General features: G+C 47.5%; 1 protein-coding gene across 3 annotated transcripts in view; it reads right to left on the bottom strand.

Moving 5' to 3' along the window:
- cacnb1 (calcium channel, voltage-dependent, beta 1 subunit) overlaps window positions 1-17,394 on the bottom strand; it is a 392,710-nt gene that overhangs the window by 60,226 nt on the left and 315,090 nt on the right. For all 3 annotated transcript variants that reach the window (XM_085966567.1, XM_085966569.1, XM_085966568.1), the window contains one exon: window positions 3,588-3,707. In XM_085966567.1, the coding sequence (XP_085822693.1) occupies window positions 3,588-3,707 (120 nt within the window). The remainder of the gene's footprint in view (window positions 1-3,587; window positions 3,708-17,394) is intronic.

Raw genomic sequence — 17,394 nt, 5'->3', positions numbered from 1 at the left:
TTGTCAGTGTTTGACAGCATTAAGGTGCTGTCAAACATTGTCCAAAAGGTGAGCCCTTGCACCCAGGCTCACCAATGACTCTCTCCTTAGGGGAAAACAGATGGCAGATGCATGTAAGATTGCAGAAACCATCTGTCAATTCTCCCGATCAGATGAGCCTTCAAAGAAACATCAAATCTTGTCACCTGCAGATGCATATAAACAAAATAAAAATATTTCTCACTACTTTCTCTCACCTGTCATACTTACCTGTGCACCATCACACCCATCACACTACCTCTGCATCTGTCATTTGCACACTTACACTGCAGCAGACCCACAACTCACCTCGCTGACCCTGGCGGGGTTTCCCGCTGTCGGGAAGCCCGCATCAGCTGGCTGAAAATGTGGAAAAGCCTGTTAACTGCCTGTTAACTACTTGTTAACAGGCAGTTAATTGGCTCTAATCCCCTTCCCGCCGCTAGGAGATGGGTCCCTGCGCGAGTCACTTAGCCAATTCCAATCCATGCTGTCCCTGTCCCTTTTATTCCACGGGCTTCAACTTTGCTGGCAAGCCTATTATGTGGCACTTTGTCGCACGCCTTTTGGAAATCCATGTACACTATGTCAACTGTATTACCCTCATCAACCCTCTCTGTTACCTCATCAAAGAAGTCAATCAAGTTGGTTAAACACGATTTGCCTTTAACAAATCCGTGCTGGCTTTCCTTTATTAATCCACACTTGTCAAGGTGACTGTTAATTTTGTCCCTGATTACTGTTTCTAAAAACTTCCCTACTACCGAGTTCAAACTGACTGGCCTGTAGTTGCTGGGTTTATCTTTACACCCTTTTTTGTACAATGGTGTAATATTTGCAATTCTCCAGTCCTCTGGTACCACCCCCGTATCTAAGGAAGATTGGAATATTATGGCCAATACCTCCACGATTTCCTCCCTCAATTCCCTCAGCATCCTAGGATGCATCCCATCCGCTCCTGGTAACTTATCTACTTTGAGTACAGCCAGCCTTTCTAATACCTCCTCTTTATCAATTTTTTATCCTATCCTATCAAGTATCTCCACTACCTCCTCCATTACTCAGGGCTGGATATTGTCAATGGGGACGTGATGGAGGCGGGACGCCCACTTTTTGGGTTGTAGTCCCGCCTCCATCGACTTGTGGCCAACCCACGCTATTTTCCCTTGATTGACCTTGTTAAGCCCACCCAGCGGGCTCAGCAGGCCAATTAAGGGACGCCTGGTTACTGGTGACGTCAGCGATTGACATTTCATCTGTCAAGAGCTTTTGACAGATGAAAAATCAGCATTGGCCAGCTCTGTGAAGCTGTCAAACACTGACAATCTGTCTTCTAACTTGAGTCCTTCTACTCAGACTCAGTTAGAGATCTCTCCAGACCAGAAAGCAGAGTCTGCAGCTTTTGACAGTTCAGCGGCCATTCTGCTTTCTGTGCCAGTGAACTGAGGGACTCCCGAGAACTGAAGGAAGGAAGCCTGCAGGAGAAAGTAAAGGTAAGTAAAACTTATTAAAACACTTTACGCTTACCTCACACACTTACCTCTGCACACATGCACCCATCACTCACCTGCACAACGGACATCTCGACCCCTCCAACCCCTGCAAACCGACGGTCCGCCTCGCTAACTTGGCGTGGTTCGGAGCCGTCGGACAGCCCACACTTCAGGGCTAAAAATAGGGATTAGGCAAAAAACTGCCTGTTAACTAACTGTTAACAGGCAGTTAATTGGCACTAACCCCCTTCCCACTTCGGGGAGGCGGCTCCCAGCACAGGTCGGATAACCGCCTCCTGGGACATTGGCACAGAGGCGGGTTGGGGGTGGGATGGGTTCCTGCCCCCCGATTCTGCAATTTTCCCAGCACTCCCGCCTCCAACCCGCCTCCACGGGGCTTGGAAATTCGAGCACTATGTCTATGGCAGCATCCTCTTCCTTGGTGAAGACAGATGCAAAATACTCGTTTAGTACCTCAGCCATACCCTCTGCCTCCATGCGTAGGTCTCCTTTTTGGTACCTGATCGGCCCCACTTACTACCCTTTTACTATTTATATGCCTATACTACTCAACTTCTAATTTAAATCCGGCCTGAGTAGGGAAGCTGCTGAGGCTTTCCCTCCAGGTGAAGACAGCAGGAAGAGGAGCCAGGACCAGAAGAAGCCATTTTAAATCGTTTTTTTTTTTACTTTCCTTGTGGGGCCAGGAGGAGAAGGAGTGGAGGCGATTGCTCTCTTAGTTACCTCCTCCAGCCCTACAACCCTCTGTGATCTCTGCGTTCCTCCAATTTTGGCCTCTTGCGCATCCCCGATTTCCTTTGCTCCACCATTGGCGGCCCCAAGCTCTGGAATTCCTGCCTTAAACCGCTCTGCCTCTCTCTCCTCCTTCAAGACGTTCCTGAAAACCTGCCTCTTTGATTATGCTTTCAGTCACCTGCCCTAATATCTCCTTCTTTGGCTCGGTGTCAAATTTTGTATGATAATGTTCCTGTGAAGTGACTTGGGACGTTCACTACGTTAAAGGTGCTATATAAATACAAGTTGTTGTAGTCGGCGAGTTTTCTGACCTGAGTTCAGACAACAGGGGAGGCTAAGGAATGGAATATGTAACCTGGGACCAACCATCATAATCATTGTTGTCATTGTCATCATCATTATCATCAAATGATACAGGACAGAAGGAGGCCATTCAGCCCATCGTAGCTTTGCCAGCTCTTTGAACGAGCGATCCAATTAGTCCCACTCCCCTGCTCTTTTCCTATAGCCCTACAAATGTTTCCTCTTCAAGTATTTTTCCAGTTCCCTTTATGAAAGTCACTATTGAATCTGCTTCCACCGCCCTTTAAGGCAATGCATTCCAGATCACAACAACTCACTGCATAATTTTTTCCCCTCATGTCGCCTCTGGTTCTTTTGCCAATTACCGTAGGACTTCAGAAATAGTTCAAGTTTAAACCAAGTATCTCTTCAGTGGGTGTCTGTGATGAATATTCTGATTAACTTAGATTCTCTATTTTCTTCCCCTTTCTGGAAATCTGAGCAGTCTGAAGTATGATAAAGTAGCAGTACACAAGTATAGAGAAGCTCTCAGATAAACAGAGATGTGTACCGACTAGAGCACCAGGGAATTGGGCACAGCAGACACCCGCAAGGGAATCGAACAACATGGCCAGATAACATGAACATCAATGAACCAACACGGTACTCACAACACTCTGCTATTTTAACTCATTCTTTCCCAGGACCTGAACATGATGAAAGCAAGCATTTATACAGCCCTTTAATGTAGAAAAACATCCCAAAGTGCTTTGCAGAGGCCTAAACAAAGAAACAAGTCAAACTGGGCTCTTTGACGGAAGACCACACTATGCAGTGCACTTACCTATTGAAAACTGGGGGAGCCCCTATTTTGCTTGAATCGCTCTATCATCCTGCACTCTTTGTGATTTAGGACCTCGGGCTTTGGGTTTTATTGTGTGCCCAACACCAGATCAGTACCCGGGCCCACAAGCCTTTCCCTTGGAGCAAGTCTGGAAACAGGAGATGGCAGGGCAGGTGAGGGAGTGCACATCTTACCTTTGCCTTCTCAAGTTGTGCCAAAGCCTGTCGCTCAGCTTCTTTGCGTAATGCCTCCCTGTCCTCCTCCAGAGAGATGTCGGAGTCTGATGGACGGCTGGTGTAGGAGTCAGCTGAACCCTGAGCAGAAAACAGAGAAAAGAAAACATTTTTCAATGCCTTGCTGGTCTGTAGATTCCTCCCCATTCTACCGTATTGTGATTTGCACAGATGATCCTTTGATACAATGGGACCAGATTCACATCTTAAATGCACAACTGTCCTTTTAAACAGACCCTCAAATTTCATGCACACTATTTAAAATAGTACGGTATCTATACTCTAATAATTTTGCCTTTAAAGCTTGCCACTGATTCGTACAGTGTAATGGACTTATGTCACTAACATACTTCACACTTCAGTATGGTAACTGAAATGTCTAAACGAGTTGTAAGACTGATCTACTTGAGTTTAGAAGACAGTGATTCAATGCATTTACACAGGTGCTCTGAATTTCGAGATTACACAAACCCGTTACTCACAATTATCAGTTGCATTTCCTAATATTGAGTCTGTGTGTGTGTGTATGTGTGTATATTGGGAGGGAGACGAGGGTGGGTTCTTTTCTGTTCTTCTGCTGGCTTTCAGTACGATCAATGCCCTTGAAGTAATTCACAAAAGGGCATTCATATCCTGTGGTGGACTAAGTCTTCTGTTATGGAAACTTACCAGAAATTAAAGTATTCATTATGTATCATGCCTGGAATACGAGATAGCTGTTACTGGGGCGGTGCGATGAGGGACACCCTTGGTCAAATTCACTGTCGGGGAAGGGGGGGGTCCTGTCAATGTGTGCGCAGTTGGCATGGAGAGCGCTCAGGGGGGAGTGGCAGACACTGTCAGGGGGGGAGGGGCAGACACTGTCGGGGGGGGAGGGGCAGACACTGTCGGGGGGGAGGGGCAGACACTGTCAGGGGGGGAGGGGCAGACACTGTCAGGGGGGGAGGGGCAGACACTGTCAGGGGGAGAGGGGCAGACACTGTCGGAGGAGGGGCAGACACTGTCAGGGGAGGGGCAGACACTGTCGGAGGAGGGGCAGACACTGTCGGGGGGGGAGGGGCAGTCGGTGCAGACACTGTCGGGGGGGCAGACACTGTCGGGGAGAGGGGCAGACACTGTCAGGGGGAGGGGCAGACACTATCGGGGGGAGGGGCAGACACTGTCGGGGGGAGGGCAGGCACTGTCAGGGGGGAGGGGCAGTCGGTGCAGACAGTGTCGGGGGGAGGGGCAGTCGGTGCAGACAGTGTCGGGGGAGAGGCAGACACTGTCAGGGGAGGGGCAGACACTGTCGGGGGAGGGGCAGACACTGTCAGGGGGGGAGGGGCAGACACTGTCAGGGGGAGAGGCAGACACTGTCAGGCGGGGCAGACACTGTCAGGGGAGGGGCAGTCAGTGTTGACAGTCAGGGGGAGGGGCAGACACTGTCTAGGGGGAGGGGCAGACACTGTTGGGGGGAGGGGAAGACACTGTCGGGGGAGGGGCAGTCAGTGTAGACAGTCGGGGGAGGGGCAGACACTGTCGGGGGAGGGGCAGACACTGTCGGGGAGGGGCAGTCGGTGTAGACAGTCGGGGGAGGGGCAGACACTGTCGGGGGAGAGGCAGACACTGTCGGGTGGGGCAGACACTGTCGGGGGAGGGGCAGTCGGTGTAGACAGTTGGGGGGAGGGGCAGACACTGTCTAGGGGAGGGGCAGACACTGTCGGGGAGGGGCAGTCGGTGTAGACAGTCGGGGGGAGGGGCAGACACTGTCTAGGGGGAGGCTGTTAATGTATTCCATAATTCATACAAGATTAAAAATTGTCGTATGATTATTGAAGATTTATTAAGAAATAACCTGAGTTGATTACAGAGACACTTTATATACTGGACATACAGCCATGCACATAAAGCACACCAACTAGTGAGCACATAATCTAGACCAAAGCACTTCAGTGCAGTGCTGTTTTTCAGATGAGACCGAGGCACCATCTGCCTTCTCGGGTAGATATAAAGGGGGAAAAACTGTGTATCGCCCCGTTTGGGGCACTTATATCGGCCGGGCGCAAAGTTTAGTGCCCAATGCTAATTATCGCCTCCGACTGCAAAATTCGCCTCTATCGCCCCTGGAGGTGATGTGAGCGCTAAATCAGGCGCTACACACCTCTCTTAAGGCGCTAACGTCAGGGAGCGAGGCGCTACCTCAGAACGCTACCAAAGCTCAGGTGATGTCAGTTACCATGGAAGCCAGGCAGACTGGCGCCGCCCAGTTTTTAAAGGGGAGGGGCCATCTCGCTGGCCAGCCACTCCCTGCTCATTGCAGCCTTGAATCTCAGCCTGGAGAGACCTCTGAAACAATTGTGTTGGAAGCACTAATGGAGAGGCCCAGGGAAAGAGCTCGGCGCTTAGGAACCTCAAAAGTGGTGCTGAGGGCCAAAACTCCTTAGGACAGCGTTAAATCTCTCCAGACGTCTCTCTCCCTCTCAACCTGCGTTTACCAAAAATTCTGCCGACAAGAAATAGTGCTCCCCCAGCCCCTTCCCGACTTGAAAACGTTCCCCTCTACCTGGCGTACCTAGCGGCAGGCGCTAAGGCAGGGGATGCGACTCAATATCCGGTCCAGGGCGCTATCGGGGCGTTGCACACTCGACTGACATCACGATCTGCGGGCACAGGAGATTGTGGCGGTAGTGTTTAGTGCCGCCGCAAAACATCTGGTCAATTTCGCGAGCGGCGCTAAAGTCGCCTCTGGAAGTGCCTTAACAGACTTAGGACCGGTGTAGGTTGCTCAAAGGTGTCACTAAGCAAATGGGGATATTCAACCAGCCCAACAACTTGTGAATGTGGAACTGAGGCACAGACTATGCAACATCTCCTGCAATGCCCATCGTTAGAGGAACCCTGCACTGTTGCAGATCTTGCCGAATCCAACAACAAGGCGCAAAAATGTGTCCAGTTCTGGCTGGGCTATGTATAGACTGCCCGTGGACACGATAAGAAGAAGACGACTATTTGAAGAAGAGCAGGAGAGTTCTTCCAGTGTCCTGGCCAACACTTATCTCTGAACCAGCACCATCAAGGCTGGATTAACTTGTCATACATCTCATTGCTGTCTTTCATATCTTCCTGTGCACAAACTGGCTGCCACCTTTGACTATAAAACAACAGCGACGACAATTCAAAAGTAATTAATTGGCTGTAAAGTGCTTTGGACATTCTGGGGACGTGATATTACATAGAATATACAACACAGAAACAGGCCATTCGGCCCAACCTGTCCATGCTGGTGATTACGCTCCACTCAAGCCTCCTCCCATTCTTCCTCACCTAACTATCAGTATAACCCTCTATTTCCTTCTCCCTCATATGCTTATCTAGCTTCCCCTTAAATGAATCTATACTATTCACCTCAATGACTTCCTGTAGTAGCGAGTTCCACATTCTCACCACTCTCTGGGTAAAGAAGTTTTTTCTGAATTCCCTATTTGATTTATTGGTGACTATCTTATATTGATGGCCTCTAGTTTTGCTCTTCCCCCGCAAGTGGAAACACTCTCTCTGTATCCACTCTATCAAAACCTTTCATAATTTTAAAGACCTCTATTAGGTCACCCTGGAGAAAAGAGACCCAGCCTGTTCATCCTATTCTGATAGGTATAAACTCGCAGTTCTGGTATCATCCTTGTAAATCTATTTTGCACCCTCTCCAGTGCCTCTGCATTCTTTTTATAATATGGCGACCAGTGCAAGTTCTCTCCAAACAACAGTGTGCTTAGCACAATAACGGTAAGTATGGATTGATACATATTGATGCCAATATGTCTTTACAAAACACATCATATTGGAATAGCTTTAAGAGAGGAGGCAGCGGCTAAGATTTCAGCTGGGAAGAAGATGCACAAATCTTTAGCAATGTGGTCATCGCCCCTCTGTGACTGGCCAGCAGGAGTCACTGCTGACAGGACTGGTACTTCCTTCTCACTAGTAGAGTCTTGTATAATTCTCCACTTGAATTGCCCCTCTCCTCCCACTGAGAATCAGAGAATCGTACAGCACAAGAGGAGGCCATTCAGGACCTCGTGCCCGATCCGGCTCTTTAAAAGAGCTATCTAATTAGTCCCACTTCCCCGCTCTTTCTCGATAGCCCTGCAATTGTTTTTCTTTTTCAAATCTATATCCAATTCCCTTTTGAAAGATACTATTGAATCTGCTTCCACCGCCCTTTCATAACTGCTCGAATTAGCGTACAGGAAGCGGGGGGGATAGAGTTCAAATGACTTTCAAAATGGGATTTCGACTGAGATCCTTGCGATGGGAGATTGACTGCCACTACAGCTACGCTACCCACTCCAATAATGCTGTAAGCCTGCCAAATTTTGTCCACGACAGTGAAACAGTACAGCTGTTCGCTGTTTAGCTGCCAGCACTAAAAACTTGATACACAGCACGGTGCAGACAGGTTTGATTTAAACCAGCTCCAATCACAGTTCATTTCTATGTAACACTGCACTTAATATTTTAATCAGAGGCATTAACTCACAGACTGCTGCCTGCCACGAGGGATGTGAACCATTTTTGCGGCTCGTTTGGGTTTGAATTCTTGCCTTTAGTGCTTTGCTTTTGAACATTTGAGATGGTAGGGGTGGCGGGGGGCGAAGTTTAACACCCCCTGCCCGAAGGAAACCGGGCAGAACAGGAGTTATAATCCAACTTATCGCACGTTTCCTGCCCCACGGCTATTTTAGGAACATTAGGAACAGGAGTAGGCCATTCAGCCCCTCGGGCTTGCTCCGCCATTCAATTAGATCATGGCTGATCTGTATCTTAACTCCATTTTTCCGCCTTTGCTTCATATCCCTTGATGATACCCTACCTAACGAAAACCTATTGATCTCAGCCTTGAAAGCTCCAACTGTCCCCCAGCCTCCACAGCCTTTTGGGGGAGAGAGTTCTAGATTTCCACCACCCTTTGTGTGAAAAAGTGTTTCCTGATTTCGCTCCTGGAAGGCCTAGCTCTAATTTGAAGATTATGTCCCCTTGTTCTTGATTAAACACCTCAATCAGATCTCTATACTCAAGGGAATAAAAGCCAAGTTTTCTTGAGTGGCCTTACTCAGGCAGGAGCCTCTTAACTTATATGCTAATTGGGGTCCTATTACTTACATAGGACACCAATGCTATTTTAACTGCCTATTGAATGGGGCACCTGCCACGGATGCCCTGCTCAGTAAAGCCAGGCGGACACCCAGTGGAAGCCCTGTAGAGTAAGTGTATCTTTGTGGATCCTGGAGAAGTGGCCGTTGCTGCTTCGGGCTCCCCTCTCCCCAGCCACAAAACTTTCATGAACCCAATATTGGGGGCACCTCGGCCCTCACCATTCAGCCGAGGAGTACAGGAACATAGGAACAGGAGGAGGCAGCTTAGCCCCGCGAGCCTCTTCCGCCATTCAATGAGATCATGGGCTGATCTGCGACTTAACTCCATATACCCGCCTTTGCTGCATATCCCCAAGTCCTGAAGGACATAGCTGCCAGTCTGGGCCTGCGACAGGTAGTGAGTGAACCAACATGAGGAAATACCTACTTGACCCCATCCTCACCAATCTACCTGTCGCAGATGCATCTATCCATGACAGTATTGGTAGCAGTGACCACCGCACAGTCATTGTGGAGACGAAGTCCCGTCTTCACACTGAGGACACCCTCCATTGTGTTGCGTGGCACCACCACCGTGCTAAATGGGATAGATTCAGAACAGAGCTAGCAGCTCAAAACTGGGCATCCATGAGGTGCTGTGGGCCATCAGCAGCAGCAGAATTGTATTCCACCACAATCTGTAACTTCATGGCCCGGCATATCCCTCACTCTATCATTACCATCAAGCCAGGGGACCAACCCTAGTTCAATAAGGAGTGTGGAAGAGCATGCCAGGAGCAGCACCAGGCATACCTAAAAATGAGGTGCCAACCAGGGGAAGCTGCAGCACAGGACTACATGCATGCTAAAAAGCAGAAGCAGCATGTTGTAGACAGAGCTAAGCGATCCCACAATTAACGGATCAGATCAAAGCTCTGCAGTCCTGCCACATCCAGTCGTGAATGGTGGTGGACCATTAAACAACTAATGGGAGGAGGAGGCTCCATGAATATCCCCATCCTCAATGATGGTGGAGCCCAGCACGTAAATGCAAAAGACAAAGCTGAAACGTTTGCAACCACCTTTAGCCAGAAGTGCCAAGTGGATGATCCATATCGGCCTCCTCCTGAGGTCCCCACCATCACAGAAGCCAGTCTTCTGCCAATTCGATTCACTCCACGTGATATCAGGAAACGGATCAGCGCACTGGATACAGCAAAGGCTGTGGGCCCCGACAACATAACGGCTATCGTGCTGAAGGCTTGTGCTTCAGAACTAGCCGCACCTCTAGCCAAGCTGTTCCAGTACAGCTATAACACTGGCATCTCTCTGACAATGTGGAAAACTGCCCAGGTATGTCCTGTCCACAAAAAGCAGGACAAATCCAATCCAGCCAATTACCGCCACATCAGTCTACTCTCAATCATCAGCAAAGTGATGGAAGGTGCCGTCGACGGTGCTATCAAGCGGCACTTACTCACCAACAACCTGCTCACTGATGCCCAGTTTGGGTTCCGCCAGGACCACTCAGCTCCAGACCTCATTACAGCCTTGGTCCAAACATGGACAAAAGAGCCGAATTCCAGAGGTGAGGTGAGAGTGACTGCCCTTGACATCAAGGCAGCATTTGATCGCGCACCCAAAAAATAATTAGAGGGAACATTGCCAACCACTGTTCAACGCCACCAGACTAAATGGCTATATTCATCTACCAGAAAATCTCCAGGACCAAAGCCATTAATGTCATTTTGATAAAAATATGGACGGAGTTACAGAATTCAATCCACAAAATTCAGATAGAAGTCCCAGGAAATCCCATTCAGACTTTCTCCCAGCACTTTTAAATTGTGCTCACAGCAGAAAGGCAGTTTCCATAAGCAGTTTCAAAACCTGAATCATTCCTTATACAGGCTGTGAAAGGTATAGCATTTCACTGGACTAGCAATCACCCTTGATATTATGATCTTAGTAAAACGGGACACACAAAACTGCGGCCTAACAGTTGCCTTGTACAAATTTATCAAAATCTCTTTTTACTTTTGTCCCTATTTATAAAACTCAAAACACTATTGGTCTTTTAATGGCTTTATCTACTTGGCACTTGCACTTTCAAAGAATTGTGTATTTACACGTCTATATCTCTCTGTTCCTGCACATCCTTCAGTCTCTTTCCACTGAGTTTATAACCTTATTCCATCCCAAAGTGCTTTGCATTGCATTGCATCTGCCACTTGTTTGCCCATTCCGCTAATCTCTCCATGTGCTCCTCCAGTCTATCACATGCTTCCGCTTCCAAGTTCAGAAGCACTTAATCTTTTTAGTGCTTTAGAAAAACGTAGCCGCCATTCTCCAGAAACCAAAGATCTTGAGGCAGAAATTCTGTTCCCTGCGGATGTGTACGTGCTGTGTGCTCACCCGTAGGGCCAACGGAAATGCCGGTTTTAGGCATGCACTGCGCATGCGCTGTAAACCGACATTTCCGATCTGTCAAGAAAGCTCTTGATAGATCCTCCGGCTGCCCTGGAGCAGCACCTCTGCGGGGGGAGAGCTCCGTTTTTTGGAGACCCTCCGCCCGCAGAACACACTTACAATTCTTGAGCCTGGAAAAAGCAGGCGTAAGGCCTGCTTTTAGCAGGATAAGAGTTGAAAAAAAGTTTTAAAAAAAATTTCCACTGATTTATCATTTAAAAATACTTTAAAGAAAGGTAAGTTTATCTTAGCCCCATTAAAAACTTTAATTATTTTTTTCAAAAAATAAAATTTTTGTTTAAAATACTTAATTTATGTAATTTAATAAAGTCATTTTAAAAATGTGATTAAAAAAAAAATTATTTAAAGTTTTACTATGTTTTGGGGTGATCTCCATTCATATATTTGACAGGTCTTCTCTGATTGGCTCCCCATGGCCCACGTGATCCCAGGGACGCTGCGAACCGCCTGCGCCTCTGGGATACGTGGGCCCTGCGCACCGGCAGTTTGAAGAGGCCCACCAACGGAACTCTGTGCCTCCTGTGAGCCCTCCGGTCTAGTCGCAGATTTTTCCAGATCGCAGCCCTCCGCCCGCGGGAGGCCTGCGAACGGAATTTCTGGGCCCTTATTAGCAACTCCGCCTATATAAATCGATCTCCCTTCTACACATCGCCCACATTTCACTCTTTTTTCCATTTCCCTGTCTCACCCACTAAGTCTGAAAAAATAACTCCAAAATTAAAGAAAAATGCCATGTGTAGAATTGAAAAAGTAACTTTTTAGTATGAACATTATTGCAGTGCTCAGGGAGATCGATAGCAAAGTACCGCAATAATAGACAGCTATAGAACCCCAATAATGGACAGCTATAGAACCCCAATAATAGACAGCTATAGAACCCCAATAATAGACAGCTACAGAACCCCAGCGGCAGTGCGGACACGGGAGGAGCGGCGGCAGTGATAAAAGGAGAGCCCAAGGCGCAGGTAGGCCCCACAGCAGCAGCAACGGCAATGCAGACCTGGGAGGAGCAGCGGCGGCGAGAAAAGACGAGCCCGAGGAGCCGGTAGGCTTACCAATCTCAGAGCTCCGAGAGCGTGAGAGAGAAGTAAAAAGTAATCGAAGTGTGACGTCACCAGAAAGCAGGTAAGTGATTGGTTGGTGAGTAATTCTCTCTCTCTCATTTTTTCCAAACTTAACTTTTGTGGTTTATAGTTTCTAGGGTCAGTGTTGTGTAGCGGGGACTGCTGTTAAACAAGGGCCCTTGAGTATATCATTTAATTGTAGTGTAATTGGCGGGATTGATTTGATTTAATTTAATTTGAATTAATTAAAGGGTAAGTAATGACAGGACAGCTCAGCGCCGTGGTATGCTCCTCCTGCACTATGTGGGAAATCAGGGACACTTCCTGCGTCCCCGACGACCATGTGTGCGGGAAGTGTATTGAAGCTGCAGCTACTGGCAGACCGCATTTCGGCACTGGAGCTGCAAATGGATGCATACTGGAGCATTCGCAATGCGGAGAACGTCGTGGATATCATGTTTAATGAGTTCGTCACACCGCAGGTAAAGGATGCACAGGCAGAAAGAGAATGGGTGACCGCCAGGCGGACTAGTAGGCACAGGCAGGTAGTGCAGGGGTCCCCTGTGGCCATCCCCCTCTCAAACAGATATATCGCTTTGGATATTGGTGAGGCAGATGGCTTATCAGAGGAAGGCAGCAGCAGCCAACTTCCTGGCACCATGGGTGGTTCTGCTGCACAGGACGGGAGGAAAAAGAGTGGGAGAGCTATAGTGATAGGGGATTCTATTGTAAGGGGAATAGATAGGCATTTCTGCGGCCGCAAACGAGACTCCAGGATGGTATGTTGCCTCCCTGGTGTAAGGGTCAAGGATGTCTTGGAGCGGCTACAGTGCATTTTGGAAGGGGAGGGTGAACAGCCAGTTGTCGTGGTGCATATAGGTACCAACGATATAGGTAAAAAACAGGATGAGGTCCTAAAAGCTGAATATAGGGAGTTAGGAGGTAAATTAAAAAATAGGACCTCAAAGGTAGTAATCTCGGGATTGCTACCAGTGCCACATGCTAGTCAGAGTAGAAATAGAAGGATATTTCAGATGAATACGTGGCTAGAGGAATGGTGCAAGGGGGACGGATTCAAATTCCTGGGACATTGGAACCGGTTCTGGGGGAGGTGGGACCAGTACAAAATGGACGGTTTGCACCTGGGCAGGACAGGGACCGAGGTCCTAGGGGGCATGTTTGCTAGTGCTGTGGTGGAGGGTTTAAACTAAAATGGCAGGGGGGTTGGGAACCTGTGCAGGGAGCCAGAGGAAAGGAAAACAAGGATAGAAGCAAAAGACAGAAAGGAGAAAAGCAAAAGGGGCAGTCAGAGTAATCAAGGGTTTATATCAAACATGGCCACAGTAAATAATAATTCTAAAAGGTCTAAGAGTGTTAAAAAACAAGCCTGAAGGCTTTGTGTCTTAATGCGAGGTGCATTCGTAATAAGGTGGATGAATTAGCTGCGCAAATAGATGTAAACGGATATGATATGATTGGGATTACGGAAACATGGCTCCAGGGTGACCAAGGCTGGGAACTCAACATCCAGGGGTATTCAATATTCAGGAAAGACAGGCAAAAAGGAAAAGGAGGTGGGGTAGCATTGCTGGTTAAAGAGCAGATTAACACAATTGTAAGGAAGGATATTAGCTCTGATGATGTAGAATCTGTATGGGAGAGCTGAGAAATACCAAGGGACAGAAAACGATAGTGGGAGTTGTATACAGACCCCCAAACAGTAATACGGAGGTTGGGGATGGCATTAAACAAGAAATTAGAGACGCGTGCAATAATGGCACAGCAGTTATCATTGGTGACTTTAATCTACATATAGATTGGGCTAACCAAATTAATAACAATACTGTGGAGGAGGAATTCCTGGAGTGTATACGGGATGGTTTCCTGGACCAATATGTCGAGGAACCAACTAGAGATCAGGCCATCTTAGACTGGGTATTATGTAATGAGAAAGGAATAATTAGCAATCTTGTTGTGCGAGGCCCCTTGGGGCGGAGCGATCATAATATGATAGAATTCTTCATTAAGATGGAGAGTGAAGTATTTGACTCAGGGACTAGGGTCCTGAATTTAAATAAAGGAAACTACGATGGTATGAGGCGTGGGTTGGGTAGGATTGATTGGGGAATGTTACTCAAAGGGTTGACGCTGGATAGTCAATGGCAAACATTTAAAGATTGCATGGATGAACTACAGAATTTGTTCATTCCTGTTTGGCATAAAAATAAAACAAAAAAGGTGAATCAACCGTGGCTAACAAGGGAAATTAGGGATAGCATAAGTTCCAAGGAGAGGACATATAAATTAGCCAGAAATAGCAGCAAACCTGAGGATTGGGAGCAGTTTAGGATTCAACAAAGGAGGACAAAGGGATTAATTAAGAGGGGGGAAATAGAGTATGAGAGTAAGCTTGCAGTGAACATAAAAACTGACTGTAAAAGCTTCTATAGATAGCTGAAGAGAAAAAGATTGGTGAAGTCAAGCGTAGGTCCCTTGCAGTCTAAATCAGGGGAATTTATAATGGGGAACAAAGAAATGGCAGACCAATTAAATACATACTTTGGTTCTGTCTTCACAAAGGAGGACACAAATAACCTCCCAGAGATGTCGGGGAACATAGGGTCTAATGAGAGGGAGGAACTGAAAGAAATCAGTATTTGTAGGGAAATGGTGTTAGGGAAATTGACGGGATTGAAGGCCAATAATCCCCAGGGCCTGATAATCTACAGCCTAGGGTACTTAAGGAAGTGGCCCTAGAAATAGTAGATGCATTGCTGGTCATCTTCCAAAATTCTATAGACTCTGGAACAGTTCCCATGGATTGGAGGGTAGCTAATGTTACCCCACTATTCAAAAAAGGTGGTAGAGAGAAAACGGGGAATTACAGACCTGTAAGCCTGACATCGGTACTGGGGAAAATGCTAGAGTCCATTATAAAAGATGTAATAGCAGAGCACTTGGAAAGCAGTGATAGGATCAGACAAAATCAACATGGATTTACAAAAGGTAAATCGTGCTTGACTAATCTACTGGAATTTTTTGAGGATGTAACTGGTAAAATAGATAAGGGAGAACCAGTGGATGTGGTGTATTTGGACTTTCAGAAGGCTTTCGATAAGGTCCCGCATAAGAGATTAGCGTGTAAAGTTAAGGCACATGGGATTGGGGGCAAGGTACTGACTTGGATAGAGAACTGGTTGACAGACAGGAAGCAAAGAGTTGGAATAAAGGGGTCTTTTTCCGAGTGGCGGGCAGTGACTAGTGGGGTACCGCAGGGATCGGTGCTAGGACCCCAGGTATTCACAATATATATTAATGATCTAGACGAGGGAACTAGATGTAATATCTCCAAGTTTGCAGATGACACAAAGCTGGGTGGGCGTGTGTGCTGTAAGGAGGATGCCGAGAAACTCCAGTACGATTTGGACAGGTTGGGTGATTGGGCAGATGCATGGCAGATGCAGTATAATGTGGATAAATGCGAGGTTATCCACTTTGGTGGCAAAAACAGGAAGGCAGATTATTATCTGAACGGCAATAGATTGGGAGAAGGGGAAGTGCAACGAGACCTGGGTGTCCTTGTTCACCAGTCGCTGAAGGTAAGCATGCAAGAAGGCAAATGGTATGTTGGCCTTCGTAGCGAGAGGGTTTGAGTACAGGAACAAGGATGTCTTGCTGCAGTTGTACAGGGCCTTGGTGAGACCACATCTTGAGTATTGTGTGCAGTTTTGGTCGCCTTATCTGAGGAAGGATGGTCTTGTCATGGAAGGATTTCAGCGAAGATTCACCAGACTGATACCTGGGATGGCAGGAATAACGTATGAGGAGAGATTGGGTCGATTGGGCTTGTACTCGCTGGAGTTTAGAAGAATGAGTGGGGATCTCATCGAAACTTATAAAATTCTGACAGGGCTGGACAGACTAGATGCAGGAAGGATGTTCCCGATGGTCGGGGAGTCCAGAACCAGGGGTCACAGTCTAATGATAAGGGGTAAGCCACTTAGGACAGAAATGAGGAGGAACTTCTTCACCCAGAGAGTGGTGAACCTGTGGAATTCTCTACCACAGAAGGCAGTAGAGACCAATTCATTAAATATATTCAAGAAGGAGTTGGATATATTTCTTAAGGCTAAAGGGATCAAGGGGTATGGGGAGAAAGCAGGGACCGGGTACTGAATTTGGATGATCAGCCATGATCGCATTGAATGGCGGAGCAGGCTTGAGGGGCCGAATGGCCTACTCCTGCTCCTGCTCCTATCTTCTATGTTTCTATGGATGAACTGTCATCGTTTGACAGCTCTGTGAAGCTGTCAAACAGTGACAATCTCTGCAGTTTGATGACGTCTTGCATACAAGACCTCATCAACCTTCTTTCTTTTACAGAATTGAGATGCTGGTTGCATCTGAGAATGCAATGGGCATCTCTCCTCTGCAACACGGAGTTGCGAGACTCTCCGCATAGAAACCGACTGAAGCATGCAGGAAGAAACAAAGGTAAGTACACTTTTAAAAACACTTTGCACTTACCTCAGATACTCACCTCTCCACACTTGCACCCATCACTTACCTTCACACCACACTTTTGCACCCCCCACCCCCAAATCCCCGCAGACCCAGTACTCGCTGAGCTGAGCTGGCGGGTTTTGGAGCCGTCGGGAAGTCCGCAAAAAGGGGATAACTCTATTTTCTGCCTGTTAACTATCTGTTGGCATGGAGTCAGGTTGGGGGCAGGTTTGCCAGCCGCCCCCAACTTCTGCCATTTTTCTGGCAGTCCCGTCTCCATACCTGCCTCCCCAGGGCTGGCAAAATCGCCCCCTATGTCTCTATTTATAAAACTCAAAACACTATTGGTCTTTTAATGGCTTTATCTACTTGGCACTTGCACTTTCAAAGAATTGTGTATTTACACGTCTATATCTCTCTGTTCCTGCACATCCTTCAGTCTCTTTCCATTGAGTTTATAACCCTATTCCATCCCAAAGCGCTTTACCTCATTCTTTGCAATGAATTGCATCTGCCACTTGTTTGCCCATTCTGCTAATCTGTCCATGTCCTCCTCCAGTCTATCACAGTCTTCCTCTTCTTTGCCAAACCCCTACCTCT

The sequence above is a fragment of the Somniosus microcephalus genome, chromosome 24 (genome assembly GCF_052327205.1).
Source record: "Somniosus microcephalus isolate GS21.2 chromosome 24, FLI_Smic_1.0, whole genome shotgun sequence".
Taxonomy (NCBI): Eukaryota; Metazoa; Chordata; class Chondrichthyes; order Squaliformes; family Somniosidae; genus Somniosus; species Somniosus microcephalus.
This window is presented reverse-complemented; position numbering and strand designations above follow the sequence as displayed.